The following is a 23,017-nucleotide window of genomic DNA, read 5'->3' on the forward strand; positions in this document are numbered from 1 at the left end:
GATCCCACCGATGGAAAGTGTTTTTTCATCCACTTTAATTCCTTTCAATTTAGGTCATAATCATTACACTACAATTAAAAGCAACCAATAATGGCCCCTATGCTTTCCTTGGCTTAACTGTCCGTTAGTTTTCAATGGTTGTGTCTAACAAAGAAACAATCCCCTCGAACAATTCTCTTTCTATTTTCCACTGCAGGAATTTAGGATGAAAAGTGAAGGCGAAGAAGTGAAATGTGATGGTAAACCTATATGATGTACTTAAGAAAAAAATAAAGAGGTAATTTTTATCTGACCAAACAAGAGTAACGGACTTGTTATCTACATACAGTAACGGACTTGTTATCTACATACATACCTGCCAACCTAAACACCTCAGAATTCAGAAGATTTGTAAAGAAGGGAGGGGATGGGTTGTGGATGCAACAACAGAAAACTCACGATTGTTTGCATTTGTTTCTCAGGGCCATAGCAACATCGCAGACACCTCTGAATCATGGCCAATAATGTATTCAGACATCAGCAAACATACTGGTACTCGTAATTATATGGCACGTGCACACGTGTGTAATTAAGGATCAAAATGTGCCATGTCCCATAACAGCTGGTGCCTCCTTCTTGTTGTTTGCATGCTTTTCCACATGATTCAATGTACTGCGGCAAGGGTGACTTAAAAAGCATTCCGCAGTGCGACTGATACTGCGAAAAATAAAATTAACTTTTTTGTGTACATTTCACTTGCATAAAGACATTATGGTCTGCGGCACCTAAAACAGCAGCCGTACAGTGGACGTGCGTTGTGATGCGACATGGAAAAAGTAACTTTTTTATTTATGTGTTATCGGGAGTTCGCCATTCAAATGAAAAATAACATGCCAAACCATAAATAACAAAAGCCACATGCAAATGCGGTGGCAGTGTTACTTTGAATAAAGACAGAACCAGAGGCGCTTTCCCCTTTACACTGGTGGGTAAAGGGGAGGGTCCTGTGGCTATCCCGTAAGCTGTTTAGGTTTTCCAAGGCCAGAAGAATTTTACAACCAATGCCCTTTTGTTTCCTTTTTGCGGTGAGGCTAGGGCTCCCTTTCTGGAGATTTATGGCTGTGCCCTTACAATTGGGAGGATTGGTCAGAAGTGTTGTGTCTCCTGAACAAAGTGGGAGATCTGGCAGGTACTATGTACAGCTGCCCATTTTTTAAAACCTGAACGCTTGAGCGTCGAGCGCCAAGTCGACAAGCCCTGTATGATGGAGCACAGCGGCGAAATGCGCGAGAGTATGTGCATGCGCGCAGTGAACAGTCCGGTGCATCTTTCGCCTGACAGGCTTCTATGCGAAATGGACCCAGACCCCCCTACTTTTTTTTGTCCTTGTCTTTTTTGTTCCGTTTTTGGCTTGCAGTGGCAGATATCTTTTTTTTTTTTTGCCTCAGAAAACTGCGTGAACCACAGGAAAAAGATACAAAAATGCTGATACGCACGTAGTATAATCCGTCGGGTGTATATCACATCCCATCTATCTCACGCATGGCCACTTGACCTTTTCTTTATAACTTGATAGAAGCATTCAGAAAAAAAAAAGGATGACGATTACGGTGCCCGAAAGAAGCAGGAGTGCTGTCCGGTTCCCGAAACAGCCTAGCAGAAGACAGCTGCACAGGACTGCTCATCATGTGCATGTGCGTATTCTTGTTCATGTCGCTGCTGTGCTCCATTGTGTGGTGCTTATCGACTCTGCGGTTGACATTCACACATTCATGTTAAGAAAATGGGCGGCTGTGCAGTCCTTATGAATTGAAATGTGACAAAATTTTTTCAGTGTTAACGACTGCTATGAGTGATTGCTCGAGTTAACCGCGCCATGTCGCTATCAATCTGGTTGGTAAACATAGTGTTGGCTCTAATGCAAGAGTTCCGAGTCAAAATTACGGCAATATGACACAACCTTAAGACGCTGGAAACGAAGTGATGTGCTTTACTTAGCCCTAAATTGTCGTGTTTCAATCTGAGAGTACTGTACATATCATGCAGGTAATAATATGAGCATGTGCCCGCACAAGTGTTCATTCAGAAATTAGTTAAAAGGTATTGTGTCCCTAGCATTTTGCTGGGATTAAGGAGGATAATATGACACTGTAATTAGAATTTAAAAATACATCTTTGTGGAGTAATCCCTGTAAAATTACTCTGCAACTCATCTCATCCAGCTGGATACTCATGAGTGCAACAATATGATAAGCAAATTACCGGAATAGCACAGACCGCCCAACACTGCACATCCCAGATCACAGTAACAACTGGCCTGGCTTAAAGGGGTACTGACAGGAATACTTTCAGTTGTCGTTTTTTTTGCGTCATATGAAAGGTCAAGCCCTCAAGAGCCTAAAAAAGGTAGTGCTAAGCGCGAGTGCGCCCTGAAAAAGTAATTACAGTATGTTTTTAAAAGCTAGTTTCGGTTCCTACTGTACCCTGACGTCACAACACGGTATGAGCTTCTCGTCACGTGCTCGCACAATACGTAGTGATGTTTCCACGGCCGCTCCGCACAGTGGCTCCGTTGGTGACGCACAAGTGACCATCTTGGAAGTTTTGGTACCTAACGTCATCACAACTAGCCAGACTGCTGCGTGAAATCACCAGAATTTGTACTGTAGCCTGACGTCAAGCTAGTGCCGATGTCAGTAGCTGCGCCAGGGAAAAATTGACTAATATCAAATTAAAATATCTTATCAGCATTTGCTGAGCTTCACACTTGCTCAGAGCCGTCTCTGCAGACAGGAGATTTGTACAGCAGAGTAAAATCGCCTTCGAAAAAAGGTGTCAGTACCCCTTTAACGTGATTTTACCAGTTTCATGCACTTACCTTCAGCAGAGGAACAGTGCAAATCCACTTTCTATCACCCTCTGGCACTTGTTCCTGTAAGTGCAACAGCAAATTAAATAGCCATAATGCATCCTTTAAACATAACTGGTTCAATGGCAAAAGGAAGCACCTTAGCGACTGTGGTTCAAGCTATCAGCTGTGAGAATTTACAAGTGAGTGTTAAAAATATACATGCTCTAATCTGCCTTTACTGTGCAAACCTCACCTATGCAGAACTCATAGCTGGACTTTTATTGCACATGAAGTTCTGGCTTTGTTTTGAATCAAATTACACTGCCCAAGAAATTTTCGGACAAATTTTATCGCGCGGAAAAAAATAAGCATCTTAGAATTGCATAAATACTAGAGCTGTGCGAATAGCAAAATTTTGGGTGCGAAGCGAATTCGAATAATAAAGATTGAGTGCGAATCGAATCGAATAATTTCGAATAATTTTCGAATATTTCTCAAACATTTTTCGAATAATTCGAAGTGAAATTACAGAAAAAGTTGCAGAGAATCCCTAAGTATGTTCTTGTGAGATAGCAACATGAAAGTGTTTCTTTTCGCTAGGTTGACGAAGCGCTGGTGGGGTCATATTTCATAGTTGTCTTTCTTATCAAGAATGAGGCAATGTAGAGGCCAAATTGTATTTATGTACATGATTTGGTGCAACCAAAGTGTTGCCGACAACACTTTACACGTGATAGGCAGAGATGCCATTTCCTCAGCCTCTGCTTCTCTTTCAACTTCTGTGGAAGGCCAACTGATGTGGCAGACAAGGGTGTGCTCACTTCAAGTCCGGAGTTCCAAATCTGCCTCGTAGACGTCGATATACAAGAACATCTGAAATTTTGGATGCTAAAAAGCTTCGGCGTCCGATTTTTCGGACTTCCTGCCCAAATTTCAGGTCCAAAACAGCATTAATTGAGCCCCCAACTCTGCCACATCTTTCATCTCCATATTGGAACCAGCGTTTTCTTGAGTTAATACATTTGCGACCGTAGCGGAGCTTGAAAGGCAGCTTTGCCGCATACGGGGGTGTGATGAGGTGAAGCATATTGAAAATCTAGGGACCACTTCCAAACGGACGTTCTCTCTTGCCCAAGTTCGACTGTAACGGAGCTTGAAAGGCAGCTTTGCCGCAATACGAGAGTGTAATGAGGTGAAGCATATTGAAAATCTGAAGGGGTCACTTTCAACCGGACGTTGACTGCATTTGTCTTTGGGAAGTTCGAATAGTTCGAATAGTAAAATTTCAGTGTGAATCGAATCGAATAGCAAACACTATTCGAAAAATATTCGAAATTTCGAATATTCGCACACCCCTAATAAATACATGATATACCATAAATGATTCTGAGCTACTTTCCTTGTATCAAAGACTTCCTGGGGCAGGTTGAAAATGGGCAACATGCATTCAATCAATTCACAGTACCTAGATCAAAGCGCTGCCAAAATGGACGGTGCCTCTGCTGGAATCACCCTTTTGGTCACCACTGGGGTCGTGTGCATGCAAGATTATCAGCTAAATTCTAATTATCGAGTTATGGCTAATTTCAGGATTGAAATAAACATCTGGTCCTATAAAGATATATGGGTACTGGCAGCAGGCCCGTAGCCAGGGGGGGGGGGGGGCGGCCCCCTCCCCGAAATTTTTATGATACATGGTGTTTTACCGAAAATAAATAAGGAAAATAGGCGTTTTGCTCAAATAGTCAAGGCTTTCAGCAAGTGCCCCCCCCCCCCCCGAAAAAAAATCCTGGCTATGGGCCTGACTGGCAGGGACCTTTTTGGTCAAGGCTAAATTAGCCTCAAAATCTAATTACAGTATAACCTCGTTACAAGAGACCTTCATAGTGAAGAGCATTTTGGTCTGTTGTAAAGGGAGTATGTAAAATCTAAGTACTGTTACAACAGACTTTCATGTAAACACTGAATGGGTCTGTTATAACCGGAGAGAATTACGAGTCACAAACATAGTCTTATTTTTAATGGGGGACCAAAAAAAAAAAAAAAAAAAAAGCGATTTTTGGAAAATCGCATTTTCAGTTTCTGTAGCCCATTTCTATCTGATTCCAAAATATCTTCAATGAAAACTACGTAGAAGTGCTATCAAAAATTTGTTTCGCGTCTGCCGACTTGGCGAAAATTGCGGAAATATAAAAAAAAAGCGTTTTTCAAAATTATAGCTCGGCAACGGCGTAACTGGGCGCCACCATTTTGGGCTCGTCGTAAGGAGCATTTCTCCGCGTTCAAGTTCTCCGTTTCAGCTGGCTCCTCCATTCAGTAACAAGCGTACGAAAAACCCGTTTTGGCTGCTTCTGCTGTATTACCGCAGAAGCAGCCAAAACGTGTTAATGCTCGCTTCGGGATCGTCGTCTGCTGCTTGTGCGTCGCGAGGTCGTGGCTGTCGAAAATTGCGCTACTTAGTGACGCGTTCGCACTCGTTCTGTGTTTACGGGTCGACGATAATTTGGAACGCTTTAGTTGGGCAGCTGCAAGCGGAAGCTCAATCATCAGATTACGATAGCGCGCCGCACTCGTCGCGAACATCGCAGACGTGCGACTAATAGCGTTGACTCGTTGGACCGCTGTTCGAGGTTCTTCTTATCAGCACTTCGAAGCTTATGACGAAGACCACCGCGGGACAACTCCTTGTACTCGCAATCGAGCATGACGTACTTTGAAACATCGGGCACTGCGGCCACGCACATCGCAACCGAGCTTTCTACTAGATGTCGTGGTTAGGCCTAACTCCGTTCACGGTGCCGATGTACGAGCCAAATCCGAACTTTGAGGGCAAGAACATCGCGCTAGCGGACATGCGAAAGCGAAGAAGCCGTAATGTCCTTCGTCTCAAGCAACGAATCGCATTGCCCGCTGGCTCCTCAGAACCGCGGATGGGCATTTTGCGCATCGGCAGCGGACCCCCCGGCCAAGCTCGCCGCGCAGCGACCGCGCGGAGAAGCGGTGGCAACGGCTCGCAATTTCGCGTGTCAGCGTCCCAAACGCAACACCAAGCACGCTGCGCGCCATTTTTTTGTCGCTACAGCTAGGCATAGCTGATCATTGACAGACCGGGGATCGGCGGCCTTCGTTCTTAAATCGGTACGTCGATATCCGCGGTGCGCTGCTCCCGTCCCGAAAGTATGCTAAGCGATGTTTGAAATCGGAAGTTAATGACCGTGGTAGAAAAGTCCGTTCTAAAGGAGTCCTGACCACCTTGCTGGCCTGAAGTTTTAGTCAATTATATCCGAATGTCCGTTGTACCAGAATCCGTTGTAAACGAAGATCAATCAATGGAACTAATACGGAGGTCGGCATAACGCCGCAAATTGGTATGTAATATACGAATGTCTGTTGTAAACAGATCCGTTGTAACGAGGTTATACTGTAACCAGTTGAACCAATAAAAGTCTGCTGTATAGCACACTGCTAGTGATCACATTAAATGAATCTGATGGTTCAAAACAATCCAATTTATAAAGATAGGCACGTGTCAACACCCCAAAATTTCTTTCCTCCATGGGATACATAACACATATGACACATGCCTAACCACTCCAGTGAATAATGTGCCTCCTGCTGCTGAAAAAAAAAAAAAAAATCCTAGCTACATCATTTGACTACAGCCATCAATGAAGTTTTCAGCTAAGTAGTTTCAATGTTCCCTGGCACTACTCTCATCATATGTGCATTCACATGAATACACATCCCTTTCCACTGTCACAGTTAAAGCAGCAGCTAATGACCAAAATAGATGGAAGGAACTGTTGGCCAACAACAGCAAATTGCGTAGTAATTAGACAAAAAGTGGTGCCAGTGTTCTTTTCGGGCAACACTTTATATGGGACTTACATAAGTTGTAGAAACTTCCAATAACAAAGTACCGCACTCTATCCGTAATTTTTGCTTTGATCCGTTGCGACTGCACGTAAGAATTGATTAGAAACTGTGAGGAAAGTAAAAGCACACTCTTTTTTTTTAACTGTTTACAAAAGTAAAAAAGGCCATTTTTTTTTTGTGTTAAAGACAAACAGTGAAGAGCACACGCGAACAGCACAACTAGTATACCATTCTAATACATTAAGTATAGCATTGTCACCTGCAAGGGATGTGGAGGGTAGTTGATCCAGACGTCCAGAAGATCAGGCTCCGAAAAGAGAGTTGTAGAAAAGACCCTGTCAGCCACTTTGATGCCACTGTCTAGAAAAAGGGCACCTTGGGGAGATATGAATAAAATAGACAAGATAGAAAGTAAGAGACTAGAATATTCTACAAGGAAACAAAGGGAGTGATATTTTGGACAGCAGACATTTTTCATATCCTTTGTATTGTCAAAGCAATCTTGCATTTAGATTGCACAACTACCATTTAAAGGGGTACTGACACAAAATTTCGCGGCCGAGATAGCCTGCTGGATCGATTCCCGTGTACGTGCGTGTACCATCTGCAAAATATCGGCAGCGAATAAAGCTTGGAATGTATTTTATATGAATTTTGAAGTTCGCGAGCGCGATCCAGCATTATAGGCCGCACCCGATGCATTGACACCCTCGGAGGTGACCCGAGGTGACCCCCCTACTTCCCCTACGCAACCGTTGCAGCCGGTACAAGTTATGATGACGTCGTAGCCGCCATTTCTGTTATGACGCGCTTCCCGACGAATCTCCCCTCGCCAGCGGGTCAAACCTGAACTGATTCGCCACGTCGAAAATTCCTTCCATCCCCGCCGCAAGAAAATCGTCGCCATCAGACGACGATGAGCCCGGCGACGACAGACCGCGCGGAAATGCGTCACTGTTCTGTGTGCTCACGTGACCGAGCGTTTCACTCGCTAGGTGGTGATAGTTGCACCCGGCGGCTTGTCGTTTTTGGAGCTCTGTCAAACCGAAACTGAGGCTCTTTCGGTAATGAAGAGCTTGTAATTAATTATCTGTCGCGCGCTGCAGCAAACGATGTGCCGTATTATGACTAACAGGCCCCCAGCAACACATTGCAGCAAAAAAACGCGGGGCGAAGATTTTTGTGTCAGGACTCCTTTAAAAGATCTATCAACCAGCTTTCAACTACTCCAAATTCTTGTCATGCGCACATGCATGCATGCACGCACGCACGCGCGCACACACACACACACACACACACACACACACACACACACACACACACACAAAAAAAAACTTAGTGTCTAAGAAATGTAGACTTGTAGCAGTTTCACTAAAAAAGTGCAAGAAAAAAGAAAACCTTTTTTAACACTTCAGATTCCATTAATGCACTCTCATAAACAGAAAAAAGAACTGCGAAATTCAAGGAAGTAATCACAACTTTCTCTATTTTTTTTTTAAATGGATATTCTGTCAACAAAACAGTTACATTACAAGCCCTGAATCCTTCAAAAGAACAACAAATATGTTATTACATTAGCTTTTATTGCAGTCAGGTTGCAAAATGTGTGCCATGCACCGCAGGCTTTAGAAAAAAGGAAGCAGGTTTCAGCATGCAAACTATCAGAGTTGGTGGCCATGTTGTATGACAAATAAATTATGTGTGCACCCGTCTGTACAATGTACTAGACCTTGGCCATACTGTGACCATACCACTACAAGCCATGCACACCAAACACACAACGGTGTAAGAGGGCTTATTCTGTGTAACAAGTGTTAAAGTGACCCTGAAACGGTTTTTTGAAGTTTTGTCAGCGTTTAGTCTAGAGCATCATCAAATAATTCGCACCACAAATTAAGCGACACACCGTGTACCAAGGCCGCTATGGACAATTATATCTGTACCCTCCTTCTCACCACTGCCTTGCCTCCTCAACTCATGAGACACGCTGGCATCGCTGGCGATCGCAGCGCTCCCATGAGCGCACTTGACGGTGTGAGCTTCGCCTAGTTATGACCTCCGATATTGCGCGCCAACAGGTTGCGCGCAATCTCGGAGGCCATGACCCAGTGCGCCCGGCAGCACGCCATCTGACAACAGAGACGAAGCTCGCGGAGTGATTGATATCTCCTCTGACAGGTGCCGCGACACTACCAGCCGATCCTATTTTATTCACCTGTATGGCGACAACCTGCAAAAGCATGCGGACAAACAAAAAGAATTCGAGAACGATCACCGACAAGCGAAAACCTGGGCAATGTGGTTGTGTCTTGAGGGGTGAAGTTACAGCCGCAGACATGTGGATCATGGCGTTGACCGGATAACGAGAGCACAACGCTCATTGAAACGACGAGCTGAAGCGATTCAGCTCGCCAGATGCCTCACAAACATTACATGATGTCGCAGCTTTAGAAGTCACCAACTGCTAGATACAGTGATGTGATTGACTGAAGCTGTTTTGGAGCAGGTTTTTGGAGCAGCAAAAAGTGCGTTTTGGAGCAGGTAAAAGGGCTTTTGGAGCAGCAAAAAACGCGTTTGGGAGCAGGGAAAACAGCTTTTGGATCAGCTAAAAGCTCACTGCCAAGGGGGAAAATGAACCGTGTCAATCAAAACAGTCAAATAAGGAGGAACTGTTTTGAAATAAAAAGTTCTGTCCAATAATGGCTGTTTACATAACACCATTGGTTCACCTAAGAGCCCCGTAAGCGTAAACATTGGACAAGGGTGTCAATGCAGGCTGCCATTGGCGTTGCGGTCTTATAATGGCTTAGAGTGGCCAAACTAACAATGCAGGTAGGGTTTCCCAACTACAGCAGAATCTCGGTGATACGAATCTTAAGGGGAAACGACAATATTCATATCGCCCAAAATTTGGTATCATCAAAAGACTAGCAAGACCTGTTTTCAAACCACAATATACGCACAAAACATTAACTTCTGTCAAAAGAACTCGCTATGCCTTTCTGGGACACACGTGAACGGACAAATAAGGGACGGTGCAGCTGGCTGCCGCGAAAGCGCGCGTCAAAGCTTCGCATGAGGCCAACTGAAAACTAAGTGAAGTCTGCTCAACCATAGTGACAAGTGAAGATCGACATGAAAGCCGAAAGGCTTCGTGCCAGGAGCATAGGCAGAAATTTTTGTCTGGGGGGGGGGGTCGGCACCTCCTTGATTTGAAGTGGGGACCGGGCAGGCAGATGTGGTCAAGTGTCATTTTGGGCTCTGTATGCCATAGGAAAAAAAAAAAAAAAATTTCGGCGGGGGGGAGGGGGGGTGCGCTCCTCCTGGCTACACCACTGCTTCGTGCCTTTTTCTACGACTATATAGCCTTTAATCTACCGCTGCGTTAGCCGCGTACCTTCGGAGCTCGTAGTCGCTATCGATGATTGGGTTGATAGCGACCGTGGTTTCGTGCGCGGCGGTTGCGGCAAACGGTAGTTCCGTTTTCAATCCGCCTGCGCTGGCTGCGCACGTGCCTTCAAAACTACGTTCTGCGTCGCCTGTGTTGCTATCTACAATCGCATCTGCCGTTGTTTTGTCCGCGGCGTTTGCGGAAGCAGCGCTACTTGGACTGGGTGGGCGTTGGACGCACGTGCACTTTCGGAGTCCCGTCAGTTTCGTCGTCGCCATACATGATAGTGTCAAGAGCGACTGCGGTTTCACCCACAGCGGTTATGGCAAACGATAACCACAGTTCTGACAGTGTGCGCACTGGCCGCGCGCGTACTTCCGAAGCTAACAGCGTTCTGCTCTCGGCCGTCGCTCGACGGATTCGGTACCGAAGTTCGTATCACCCGCCGCGACGCGGAAAAGAGTTCGGAACATCCAAATTTCGGCCCATTCGACACAGTGGAATTCGGCTGGGAAATTTCACGAATTCGTATCAGCCGGTTACGTTTACATCAACGCCTCCTAAATTGGTTTACTTGGGTTCTCAAAGAGCCTGGATCGGATTGGGTTGCAATTTTTGTCATGTCCAAATACGTCTGATATGCAGGTCTTTGAAGTTTTCAGTACACCTGCTGAATTCCGATGAGTCTTCGTGGCCTCAATGTGCCTCTTGTGTAGCATGTCGCTTTATCGCTGCAAAACCATGCTGTTATTTCTGCTGTGTAGCTACCCCTAACCGTGGTCAGCCGTAACCGTAGTCAGCTTAACCACGGTTAAGGTTGTCCGTGTGACAGGGGTATAACACTCGTTCGAGTAGCGGAACTTAAAAAAGGGTGCAAAAATAAGACAGGCGTGGACGTCGCTGTACTAACAACTGAAATTTTACTTCTATGTTGCTGCGGCGGTGCGGTCACACCAGCTCGCGGCGAGCCGCTCCTTCCAAGGTGCATTTTTGGGGGATCAAAGTCTGGAGAGGGTTATGTCGGTTATGGTTATGTCCCCAAAAAGCGCCGGGCAGCGTGCTGAGAAAAATGATGCACAAACACATTCCTCTTGCGGCACGAAAATTTTGCCGCGCGGCAACTTTGGAGTGTCGCGTTTTGCCGCCGGCGGCGCGCTGCGCACGTTTTTCCTTAGTTTTTCCGCTAGTGTGCTTATAGTTTGGCGCAGTTTTGGCGCAAAACAGCGGAGATGTAGCAGGATGTAGCAGCTTTCACGTCTTGGCGCAGTTTGGCGCAATTGGCGCAGCTATCACATCACTGTAGATATCCAAAAAACGGCAGGGAGTGGAAGATGGAAGCTTGCGATGAAAAAATCCGTAAACAGAGGGTGGGTGCTCGAGCCGACGTTTCGACAAGTGGACTTGCCTTCTTCAGGATTTTTTTCAGTTGCTAGATATGTGGTACACAACACAGCTAGGGCAATTCATTGCGTCCAAGAAAAGAAACCTCGAGATAAACACTGTCGCTCAGCTCACGTTAACATGGAGCATGTTGTAACACAGGCAGACGATGCTCGCAGCCCACATGAGGTTCAGAGACGTGGAATGGGCATATCAAATCCAACCGGTCGCTGGGTGCTACGTGTATTGGAACAATTCTACGTCTAAAAGGTGCTAGAAGTTGAAAACTTGTTCGGCTGAGCTGCTGCGATCTGTAGCGATTCACATGTTTAAAGCAATAAATTACACAGGTGACGCAGAGAGTTTAAATCGGTCATCAAATGATTCTTAGGACTTGCTTTACCGGCTCAATGCGATTATACAAAATCGTCAAAACCATTACAGGGTCCCTTTAAGAAGCAAACCAACACACACACACACACACACACACACACACACACACACACACACACACACACGGGTGTCGGCAGGATTTTGTCTTGGGGGAGTGTAAACCAGTGTTGCATCGCGGCTGGGGGAGGGAGAGAGCGCTAGTGTGGTTGGGTGAGGGCAAGTGCGGGCATGGCTTGAGGGGGGGGCGAGTGCCCCTTTTGTACCCCCCTGCCGACGACCACGCAAACACAGGGTGTTTTTGTTAGACAATACAGATTTTAAATAAAAATCCTATGACAGTAAGTCTCTTGCCGTTTTTGCACATGAACTCTACGTCGAGGCGGAAAAGCTTTGCCGCAGATAAAATGACACTGTAGCCACTAATTAACAAAAACTCATTAATTAACTTTTTAATTACTGACATGAGGGAAGGTGTTTATATTAGAAAGTTGTAGTGCGTGCCAATTTATGGCACAGCCATTTTTTAGAAATCCCGAAAGTTGCATGTAGTTCGAGATATTCATCATTGAATTTCAAGGGCAAAATCGAAACTGATCGGCCCGGCGCGTACAAAGTGCAGTGGAACACCGGGACAACAATTGACAGGGAAGTGACAAAATTCTAATGAAGGCGCACAGAAGCAGAACCTGGCAAGAAAAATCGGCAAACATTCCGAAATACACAAGTAGACAGCTTAATGTTTGTGTGCAATGGGTGGTGCCTATGTGTTTCTTTCTTAACTATAAAGAGGCACAAACAGTTATTTCGCGTGTCTGCAAGAAGAAGCACCGAAGTGGCAGCCCCTGAGTTCACGGTCATTGCCAACGTGTGAGCCACTGCTGCTGCTCGCCGTTGCAATGGGTGCCAGTTGTCGTGAACCCAATCTCGAACTGCCTCATCAACGGCAGGGTATCGTCCAGACATCGGTTCATGAAAAGAACGGCGCGTAGCAGTGCACGCGAAGATCTTGGTCCTTTGTTTTCTCCATTCCGTCACGCACTTTTCTGACACATCAAATTTGTGCCCTGCTTCAACGTTGCTTTCCGCCTCTGCGTAGAGGATCGCTTGCCTCTTGAAAGCAGCACTGTACTGTTGCCGGCGTAGCGGTGGCATCTTGGTGTCCGTTTGGCAGCGTCGCAAATCACGCACACCACTGCTCGCAAGCGAAGCAAAATGCAGAAATGGCGAACACGCGTGAGTGCAAAAAGACGCGAAGACGCTTGTGGGCGCATGTGACTGGTCATGTGGTTTAGTTCCCCGTGAAGTGTTGCCAGCTCGCACGGCACTGCCAGCTTTTCTGTGGAACGCCGTTGGTTTGTCAACGAATCATTTCTATTGTATGAAAACAAAAGCGCAGGGCGCATCGCAAGGGGTAAATTCCTCTTTATTCATAGAGCATCGTTCGCCCTCTATCAAAGGTTTGAAATGCTGCTTTCGAGACCGTGTTTTCCAAGCAGTTCACATTAATGCCGCGCAGCGGTGATTTTTAAACACACTCCGTAGTTTCGCCTCGCGTGGTTTCGCTATAGTGTCGCGAGCGTCGTGGCAGATCACAAAAATGTCCGGCTCCAGAAGCGGCGCGCGCACGTTGGGAGATAGCTGTTGCTGCGACTCCGCTGCCTCTGTGGCTGATATTATCGATGCGTCGAATAGCAGGAAATCCAAGGACGACGACCTTTCGTTGGACCCCACAGATAAGTCGACTTTACGATTCCACGTACAGGTCGACTCCGATTAGAGGTCGACCCTCGAACTTTGGAAAGTCATTTTAAGAAAAAAAAAAGAAAAAAAAACAAACGTCGACTTATAATCAGCAATATACGGTATATTGCGCTTTGATGCAGACAGGGTAGCCGAAGGCAGAACGCTAAAATCAGTGATCCCCAATAGGCCGAAAAGTCATTTTCAGTGCGCCAGAGCCACAGGACAGTCGCGAAAAGAAATCGTTGCCAAACATGCAGATGTACACATCGACGGCTAGCAGACGACACCAGGAGCAATCGACAGACAACGTGCTCCTGACGGCAACTCCGTTCGATTTCGTTGGGCAGTTTGCTTGAACATTTAGTACAAATTGCTTTATGAACTTGCCCACTAATGTTTCAATAACTCGAGCAGGAGAGACTGGCCGGTAGCGTCGAGCAGCCCTCACGTAGCGAACGTGTGCGCGAAGAGCGGCACCAGAGTCCCCTCTTTGATGTCACACGCGTGGGAGAGCACATGCGCCCATTTCCTTTCCTTAAGGCTGGCGCGATCGCGAACTGACGGTGGTAGCCAAGGGACCACTAGGAGAGGAGCACCGTCGCCCTTTCCTGCCGTACAACCCCTTCTTCCCCGCCACTCCGCGCGCCAATCCTCGCTTCCCGGCTCGCGGGAAAGGGAACTCGCCCTGCGAGGGAAACAACCCTCGTGGTGGGGAGGGAGACGGGAGGTGAATAAAACAACCGGGATACGAGCAGACGGTCTCTCGTGCCCTGCTGACCTGCGAAGGAACATCTCACCGCCCCGAGACCCGCGAGCCGATCATCGACCGAAGGTGTAAGCGTTACCCTTTGTTTTCTACGAGAGCGGACTATCCCTCTACGCGACATTTACGCGTTATTGCTAACATAGCAATAAAGTGTTGTTTGTTGTTCTAGCCTGTTGCCTTATTCGCCCGAACCCGTCGTAGCTGCGATGACGCGCGCTACGGGAAGGGGACGTTGACACGGTACGACTATTTGCAGCTGGGACCGGAGCTAGGCTTCTGCACCAGCCGTGCATAGAGCGGACCCCCTCACACGCGAGAGGGCGCCACTCAAAGATCTCGAGGCCAATAGTGGGTATGCAAGAGGGAGATCGCCCAGTCCCTGTGGGGCAAACTAACACCAGCGACGTAGAGAGGTGACGCCGCTCTCGAGCTAAGACCGAAAAACTGTCCAGCGACCCTGATGAAACTTGACAGCATGACAGAAACCAACGCCTCGACCAAACCCAACACTGCAATAACACGACTGAATTCCGCAATGCTTCGCCAAGAGACTTCTACCTGGTGATCAACGGACATCGAAGCTGGACATCAAATGCCGATTTGGAAGTCGCCCTCGATGGACGTTGAGGGGGGTTCGCTCTGTGCACAGCTGGTGCAGAAACCTAGCTCCGGTCCCAGCCGCAAATAGTCGTACCGTGTCAATGTCCCCTTCCCGTATCGCGCGCCATCGCAGCTACGACGGGTTCGGGCGAATAAGGCAACAGGCTAGAACAACAAACAACACTTCATTGCTACGCTAGCAATAACGCGTAAATGTCGCGTAGAGGGATAGTCCGCTCTCGTAGAAAACAAAGGGTAACGCTTACACCCTCGGTCGATGATCGGCTGGCGGGTCCCGGGGCGGTGAGGTGTTACCTCGCAGGTCAGCAGGGCACGAGAGACCCTCTGCCTGTCTGCTCGGTTGTTTTATTCACCTCCCGTGTCCCTCCCCACCGCGAGGGTTGTTTCCCTCGCAGGGCGAGTTCCCTTTCCCGCGAGCCGGGATGCGAGGATTGGCGCGAGGAACAGCGGGAAAGAAGGGGTTGTCCGGAAAGGGCGACAGTGCTCCTCTCCTAGTGGTCCCTTGCCTCCCGCCGTCAGTTCGCGATCGCGCCAGCCTTAAGGAAAGGAAATGGGCGCACGTGCTCTCCCACAACGTCCAGTGGTCGCACTGGTCAATACAGGGGGCTGACTACTCCGTCGTTAGTGGACTATTTGCGAGTCTAGTCAAGAAAGTCAAAACCACGTGAGACGGCCCTCAAATATGTACGGCAGGAGGCCTTCTGATAACCCCTACTGGGCAATGCACAGTGCGAGTGGCTGTTCACGATCACATGTACCCTGTGAGCTTCATCATCATACAGCAGTGCTCTCGCAACGTGAACCTGGGAAGGGACTTTCTGAACGAAAACGGCACAGTGATAGACTTGCAGATGAAAACTAGAAAAATTCGCCACTGCAAGTATGATGCCACAGTCCTCACAGATTGAAATGCAACAATTTAGGGCTATGTAATGTCCATACTTTTTTTCTTAATGTCCATGTAATGTTCATACTTCTTTCTTTCTTTTTTTTTTAAAAGAAAGAAAGCACGCCCACCCATTCAGCGATGTAGCGGAAAACCACACTGCAGCAAAACAGGTGATTCATGTGCCGCGAAACCCTCGGTCACGTTACTTGCCGCAGAGTTAGACTTCCCGGAAGCGCGTTGAGACAATCTTTGCCTGCTCGTGGATTTTTAACACGCGTTCATCTAACCACACATATATATGTTTGTTGTTTCAATAAATTTTGAGTTGATAGTTTGTGCTGTGTTTCGTGTTCCTTTCTCCTGTGTTATTGTTTTCTGCGCACCACTGATCTAAGATGAGTTACAAACTCGCCCAGCAGTCCGTCCTTCTATGCTTCCATTCATGCCAAATAATTGCCATTCAAGCGGACATCAAATCCTACAGATGTCTTGCTTGGTGCAACACAACCAAAAAACGAGGGGTCAACCAATAACTTATTCTGAACCAATGAGTAATTTGTTATTATACTTGACAGGCCTTACCCATAAGTGCCTCAAAGCAGTTGGCCATGGCATGACGTAACTCCAAATCATGGCAGAGGTCAGAACCATGAGCGTAAAGCATGTACTTCTCCAGCTCCAATTTCTTCAGAGGATGAAAAAGGCATGTGAGATATGGTGTAAAACGGGAAGGGATGGGTGGGAAGGAGAGGGAGGAACAATATAATGAAAGTTTCAAGGTTATTCATCTAGTTTGCAAACACAGTCAAGCAATACAGTAAAAGCTCGTTAATTCAGATTTAACGGGACCGGAAAAATTGTCTAAATTAACCGAATGCCGAATTATAGAAAGTATCAAGACAACAATAAATAATTACCTATTAAATTAATGCACATTATTTTTTAGGAATATATAAATCCAGTAATTACAGTAGAACCTCATTGATATGTTCCCGCTTAGTACGATTTCCCGGCTTCTACGCTCGCAATCGTGAAAATTAAAAATAACCAAACACAGCTGTGTGTAATACGTTCCGGTTAAATACTATCATTCGGCAGCAACATTCAGCACTGCGAAAAACAGCAGTCGTATGACACATTTGGTACTCAGAAACTCATTCAGGTGTGCAAAAAGGGCCCTCTTGTGTACTTGTGAAGCACGAAGTGGCAGACAGCCGCCGCACGGCGACGGCGGCGTCTCCACAGTGCCTTTCCCCCTCCGCGCCTTCTCTGCTTTGCTCAATTGTACCCTCCGCGTCTCTTCTGAATTGCTCGATCATCCCCTCCTTGTCTTCTCCGAATTGCTCGATCACTGCTCCCTGTCAACCAAACACTGACCCGAAGGCAGGTGGCGACGCTGGCCGTCAAAATCCTCAAACGGCTTTAAAAAAAAAAAAAAAGGTATTTTCTGTAGCACTTGGCACGATTTTGCTAAGCATTGCAAATCCTTCATCCGTAGCACAGTACATAGATGCACACTCATTCCACACACTTTTGTTCATACCCCATGGGGAACTAACAATGCGGCCCAAAGAATGGAGGCTGTCGCTCCTCCAGTCCGCCACGGTTCAGTACAAGACCAACGGAAACGCACATGCCGCCGCCACTGCACAACATGCCGCGACACGTAACCATAGCAATGCCGCCATTCTGCCAAGTGAATAGGGCCGATAATTTCCCTCCCACTTTTCCCCTGGAACGCATTTGTTTTCAGGTTGCTCCACCCACCGCGCAGGGCAATTCCAGTCTGTGTTGTGCCCAGTGAATATGGCCGATAATTTCCCTCCCACTTTTCCCCCAGAGCCGTGTTTGTTTTCGGGTTGCCTCCACTCATCGCGCAGTGCAATTCCAGTCTGTGTTGTGCCCAGTGAATATGGCCGATAATTTCCCTCCCACTTTTCCCCCGTGTTGTGTCGTGTGACCCCTGGTGACATGCTGAGACACCAGTGCTGTTGTGCTCTCTATTCATGCTACTGGGGGGAGCTGGGTCTCTGCCATGCCTCTTTGCAAGCACCAATCCGGCGTGGCCGTGCCGGTCATGTGAACCGTGCCTTGCGGACCAATAACCCTTCTTCTCGCTCCTTAAAACCGCCTGCAATAAACGCGGGAGAGCAGTCTCCCGTCAGTCTCGCCGAAGCTTGGTCTTTGCGTCGTCACTCCGCGCGCCCTCCCGTCGTTCGGCCTCTCCGTCGGCGCGCCGCGGGTTACGCCGCGCTCCTGCCTGACACAACACATGGCGACGAGGTGCTGAACTCGGTTCGACAGGCGACGGCAGGAAGAGCACGACGTACGTGACACTACGCTACGAGTCACATTTTTCTGCTGCGCGTCGGTGCTGCTTCCTGCACGCTACAAGCGCGTCGACCTGACTTTGTTCCCGCTCCGGCTCCCTCTACGACGCCACCTTCCTGCTTGAGCCTACTGTTTACCTCCTGCACACATGGCGGCCCATTTTGCAAACCTTCCTTCGTTCCTCAACGTTCCCGGCAAGCCTTCCATTCCTTGGCATTTATGGAAAAAGATTTTCCAAGTACACTTGAAGGCAGCCGGCGGAAGCGGCTGGGAGGACGAAAGACGCGCGTCAGCACTTATCAGCGTGCTCGGTATCGAGGGCCAGCGCAAATACTTCGCGGCGCAGGAGCAGCTCGAAGCACAAGGTGGCCCAAATGCTACGCACACGGCCAGTACACCGACGGCGGCGGACTCGGGCACGGTGTCGACAGATGCGGCGACGACGGAGTACGACACATTGCTACAATTCCTGGACGGGCTTTTCGCCGAGTCAACGAACGTGCTAGCCGAGCGGCACCTTTTCACGAGCCGCAAACAACTGCCCGGCGAAACGTTTCTCGACTTCGTCACCGCGCTGAAAGAAAGGCCCTGCCATGCAAGTTCGGCGCCACTTACGACGACAGAGTATGGGACCAAGCAATTCACGGGGTCGCCAACGCACATGTACGGGCCAAACTACTGTCGTACGGGGAAGCCCTTACGCTGCAGAAAGCCGAAGAAGTTGGACGCGACTTGGAGGCGCTCAACAAAGCCAACGCGGCGTTCGGAGAAAATGAGCGGCTACTCGGCTCGCACTCCGGTTACGGCGGCAGCATTCAGTGCGTCGCAGCGGCTCAAAATGGCGGGTCGGCTGCTTCGCTGGTCCCGCATGTCACTCAACATGGCGGCGGCTTCCCCCCCGGCGTGGGTGGCTGGGTCCAAGATGGCTCCGCGGGCTCGATGGCGCTGGCACAATGCTGCGTTCGCTGCCAGCAAGTACAACAGCTTGCGCCCAAGCCTCAAGTCGGCCCCTGTTTTCGTTGCGGCAAGTTAGGGCATTTGGCGAATTCCAGAAATTGTCCGGCCAAAAAGAAAATTTGCCAATTTTGCCGCATCAAAGGGCATTTCGCGGCAGTCTGCCATAAACGGCAAGCGTCGGTACAGGAAGTTGCCCCCGTCCGAGACGCTGACTCCGGCACTGCCACAGTCCTGTCCGTGCAAGCTTCGCCGTCTAGCCCAAGGGACTTGCGCATCCCTGTTATCGTCGGAGGACATAGCCACATGTCATTGCTGGTGGACACCGGAGCCACTGCATCGTTAATGACCAAGAAGGACTTCGACATGCTTTTCGCTTCGAAGCACCGACTGCTCCAAACGTCCATCCAACTGCAGAATTTTTCGAAGCACCGCATACCGGTCCTAGGGTATTTCCGCACGGACTTGCAGCACCATGGCAAGCGCGCCTTTGTCACCTTCTACGTGACAGCACACGGTACTTCACTGCTGGGGCTCGACGCCATCCAGCAGTTGGGACTCCTGATCGACGGCGCAACGTTGACGTGTCGTCCGGCTACACCAGTTTCCCCGCAGCTGCCTGCAGGTGTACCTCCGGGGTTCGAGCACCTGCATAGCGGAGCCGTGGGACGTGTCAAGGACTACGTCCACCGGGCCAAGAGGCGGCAGCACATCGTGCCACTGTCTGCCAAGCTGTGTCGGCTGCCTCTGGCGCTACGGCAGCAGGACGCCAGCGAGCTGCGATGGTTCCAGGACGACGACGGCCGCGGTCGGCGGCCGCATTCAAGATTGCGCATCAGCAACAAGGTGTTCTTGCAATATTTTTTTTTGCTGCAGCATAATTGTGCCCGTGGCATATACTAACCGGTTCTACTGAAGCGCAGCTATGGTCCCTTGAATACTGGCTAGTCTACCGTCCGCATGGCGCACCGTATGGGGAGGGGTTGACGCTTTCTAAATGACCCCGCAGGGGGCGCTGCGCGCTTTCGGAATGTCACCCACTCATTGCTCTCGCCTGCTTGTTCGTTGTGTTGTGTTGTGGTGCTGCGGATTGTCCGTTGTGTCACTACGACCACAACTGCAACGGCGTGTTTGCTGGACTACGTGGACCTCACCTGATCAATCTGGGGCCGGGAACGAATGACAATCCAACTGCAGCAGAATTTTTAGTGATAGTTCGCTAGCATTTTAAACATTGCAAAACCACATAAATCAGGAAATTGTGCCCCAGAAGTTATCACTGCTCCGGCTTCTCTTCCTGAGGTACAAACGGAAAGCAAGATTGCTGTACTGGATAATTTGATTGATGGAGGAATGTTTGGTGATGCTGAAAATGCACTGCAAGCGCTTTGCGCAATATCAATTCGTCGGACCACGCGTCTTCTGTGACGGCAAAAAGCCATGAAATGCTTATTTATGGTGTGGCAGGGTACACAGTAAGAAAGATCCTGAGGAAGACTTCCTGTAATGAGTGTACATTGCTGCTCTCTGTGGAAAAGCGCGGTGCTGTGGATCATTCTTCTGAATCCACACCAAATTTCCACAATTGAGGTTTGATGTACCCTTCGGGCTCTCTTAAGGATATTATAACCGTCCTTGAGAACAGCTTTCACGACATTTTTCAGCGTAAATAAGCTACACGAGCAAAGATGACTCGATCTTAAGGGCTCGTTTTTTTTGTGTGTGTGTGAAACACACTATTTAATGAGAATTCTAACAGACAATAATGCCATGGAAAGTGTACGGGATGTTATTTGTAGTAATTAGGATATAAATGTGAAGAAAGTAAAGTGGACGAAAAGATAACTTGCCGCCGGCAGGGACTTTTCTTCACATTTATATCCTAATTACTACATAAAACATCCCGTACAGTTTCCCCGGCATTATTGTCTGTTAGTTCTCATTAAATAGTGTGCTACACAAGCAAAGCATTCTCGACTTTGCCGATTTCATTACGTGGGTACAGCTGCCTGCACTAACATGCACAGAGCATGCACAGCAAATTACTTGCCAAATAGTGAAGTTTTACATTGTTCTACGGCTGCGCTTTTTTGTGAAGGCCCACTAACAATGAGAGAACAACAAAAAAAGAGCAGCTGAAGCATTTGAAAATGAGAAGATGTAAATAATTTCCCTACCTGTGCAACTCTTCATATTTATTTGCTTTCATAACCACTTTCGTTTCCCTGTTTTAGTTTTTTTTTTTGATGCTCATGCCAATAAATTATTTGAAAAAAAAAGTAAACTGGTTCTTTCAATGTCAGTTCGTGCCGTTCCACCTGAGAAACAACCTACACACGTACTACCATGCATTCCATTGATACATGTGCCTCGGCAAAGCAAGCCTTTGCGCACGAAAGCACGTGAGAACTTGTTAATCGAACCGGTTAGTATATGCTATGGGCACAATTATGCTGCAGCAAAAAAAAATATTGCAAGAAATGGTCTAGCTGAATTATGCTGAACGTGCGCCCGCGCTTCGGCGACACGCAGCTGGTCGGCGGAGCGCCGCTCCCCAGCATGAGGACTGCTCGAAGCGCCACCACCCGCATCATTCGGTAAGCGTGCTCGCTCTCCTCCGCGGACGGCAGACTAGCCAATATTCTAGGGACCCTAGCGCAGCTTCAACTGCCTGCGACCCAGTATCACCCGTTGGGACTTCAGGAGGAAAGTCCTGAATATTCCTCCTCACCTACAGTCAATGCACCGAATTCCAACACGGGGGAGGGAAGTGATGCGAATGGGTCTTCGAAGTCTGCTCCCGATAGCCGCAGCACGCAAAGTTTTCCTCCTGCAGGGCCTGGGTCACGTCGCCCACAGCGGACACGTAAGCCCCCAGCCCACTGCGCGTGTGTGCGCACGTGTGTGAATGTTCAGGAACAGTGGAAGCTCGCACTTGTGTTAGGTGTCGGTGAAATGAATTTTCTGTAACCTAGGTTGTGTGTTTGTGTTCTCCTAGACTGAACTTCTGCGTATTGCAGGTGCCATTTTTTTAGTGTTTCCTGATGTACCAAAGTTTGAATTGTATAAGGATGCAATTCTTCCCAGGGCGGGACGATGTTGTGTCGTGTGACCCCTGGTGACATGCTGAGACACCAGTGCTGTTGTGCTCTCTATTCATGCTACTGGGGGGAGCTGGGTCTCTGCCATGCCTCTTTGCAACCACCAATCCGGCGTGGCCGTGCCGGTCATGTGAACCGTGCCTTGCGGACCAATAGCCCTTCTCGCTCCTTAAAACCGCCTGCAATAAACGCGGGAGAGCAGTCTCCCGTCAGTCTCGCCGAAGCTTGGTCTTTGCGTCGTCACTCCGCGCGCCCTCCCGTCGTTCGGCCTCTCCGTCGGCCCGCCGCGGGTTACGCCGCGCTCCTGCCTGACACAACACCCCGGAGCGTGTTTGTTTTCGGGTTGCCTCCACCCATCGCGCAGTGCAATTCCAGTCTGTGTTGTGCCCAGTGAATATGAACGATAATTTCCCTCCCACATTTCCCCCGGAGCGCGTTTGTTTTCGGGTTGCTCCACCCTTCACGCAGTGCAATTCCAGTCTGTGTTCGTTTTTCTCTGGCTGGACAATTCTGCCTACCAGTGGGTTGTCAGCAGCTGGCAGAAAAAATTTGTTCTGGAAGATATCTGGAAGGTTTCTGGTTATCAGATGCCAAAACGAGACGATGCGTGCTCGCCGCCATCTTTGTGAGGACTCGGTGGATCGAAATGCGGGCGCTTGGGGACTTTACCTTCGGTTGCCATTACGCCGGGCGTTATCTTTTTCGCACCATCTCTCTGGGCGTGCTGCCGAGCGAGATGGTG

The 23,017-nt window shown here is 48.4% G+C and overlaps 1 protein-coding gene across 1 annotated transcript in view; it reads right to left on the minus strand.

Annotated features, from left to right (window-relative positions):
* The window catches only part of LOC119379039 (ribonuclease 3), a 183,722-nt gene that overhangs the window by 73,264 nt on the left and 87,441 nt on the right, over positions 1-23,017 (minus strand). Inside the window, exons 12-14 of the mRNA XM_037648182.2 lie at positions 16,472-16,574; positions 6,966-7,081; positions 2,858-2,911 (exon numbers count right to left, since the gene is read on the minus strand). Of these exons, the coding sequence (XP_037504110.1) occupies positions 2,858-2,911; positions 6,966-7,081; positions 16,472-16,574 (273 nt within the window). The remainder of the gene's footprint in view (positions 1-2,857; positions 2,912-6,965; positions 7,082-16,471; positions 16,575-23,017) is intronic.

Source organism: Rhipicephalus sanguineus, chromosome 1 (assembly GCF_013339695.2).
Source record: "Rhipicephalus sanguineus isolate Rsan-2018 chromosome 1, BIME_Rsan_1.4, whole genome shotgun sequence".
Taxonomy (NCBI): Eukaryota; Metazoa; Arthropoda; class Arachnida; order Ixodida; family Ixodidae; genus Rhipicephalus; species Rhipicephalus sanguineus.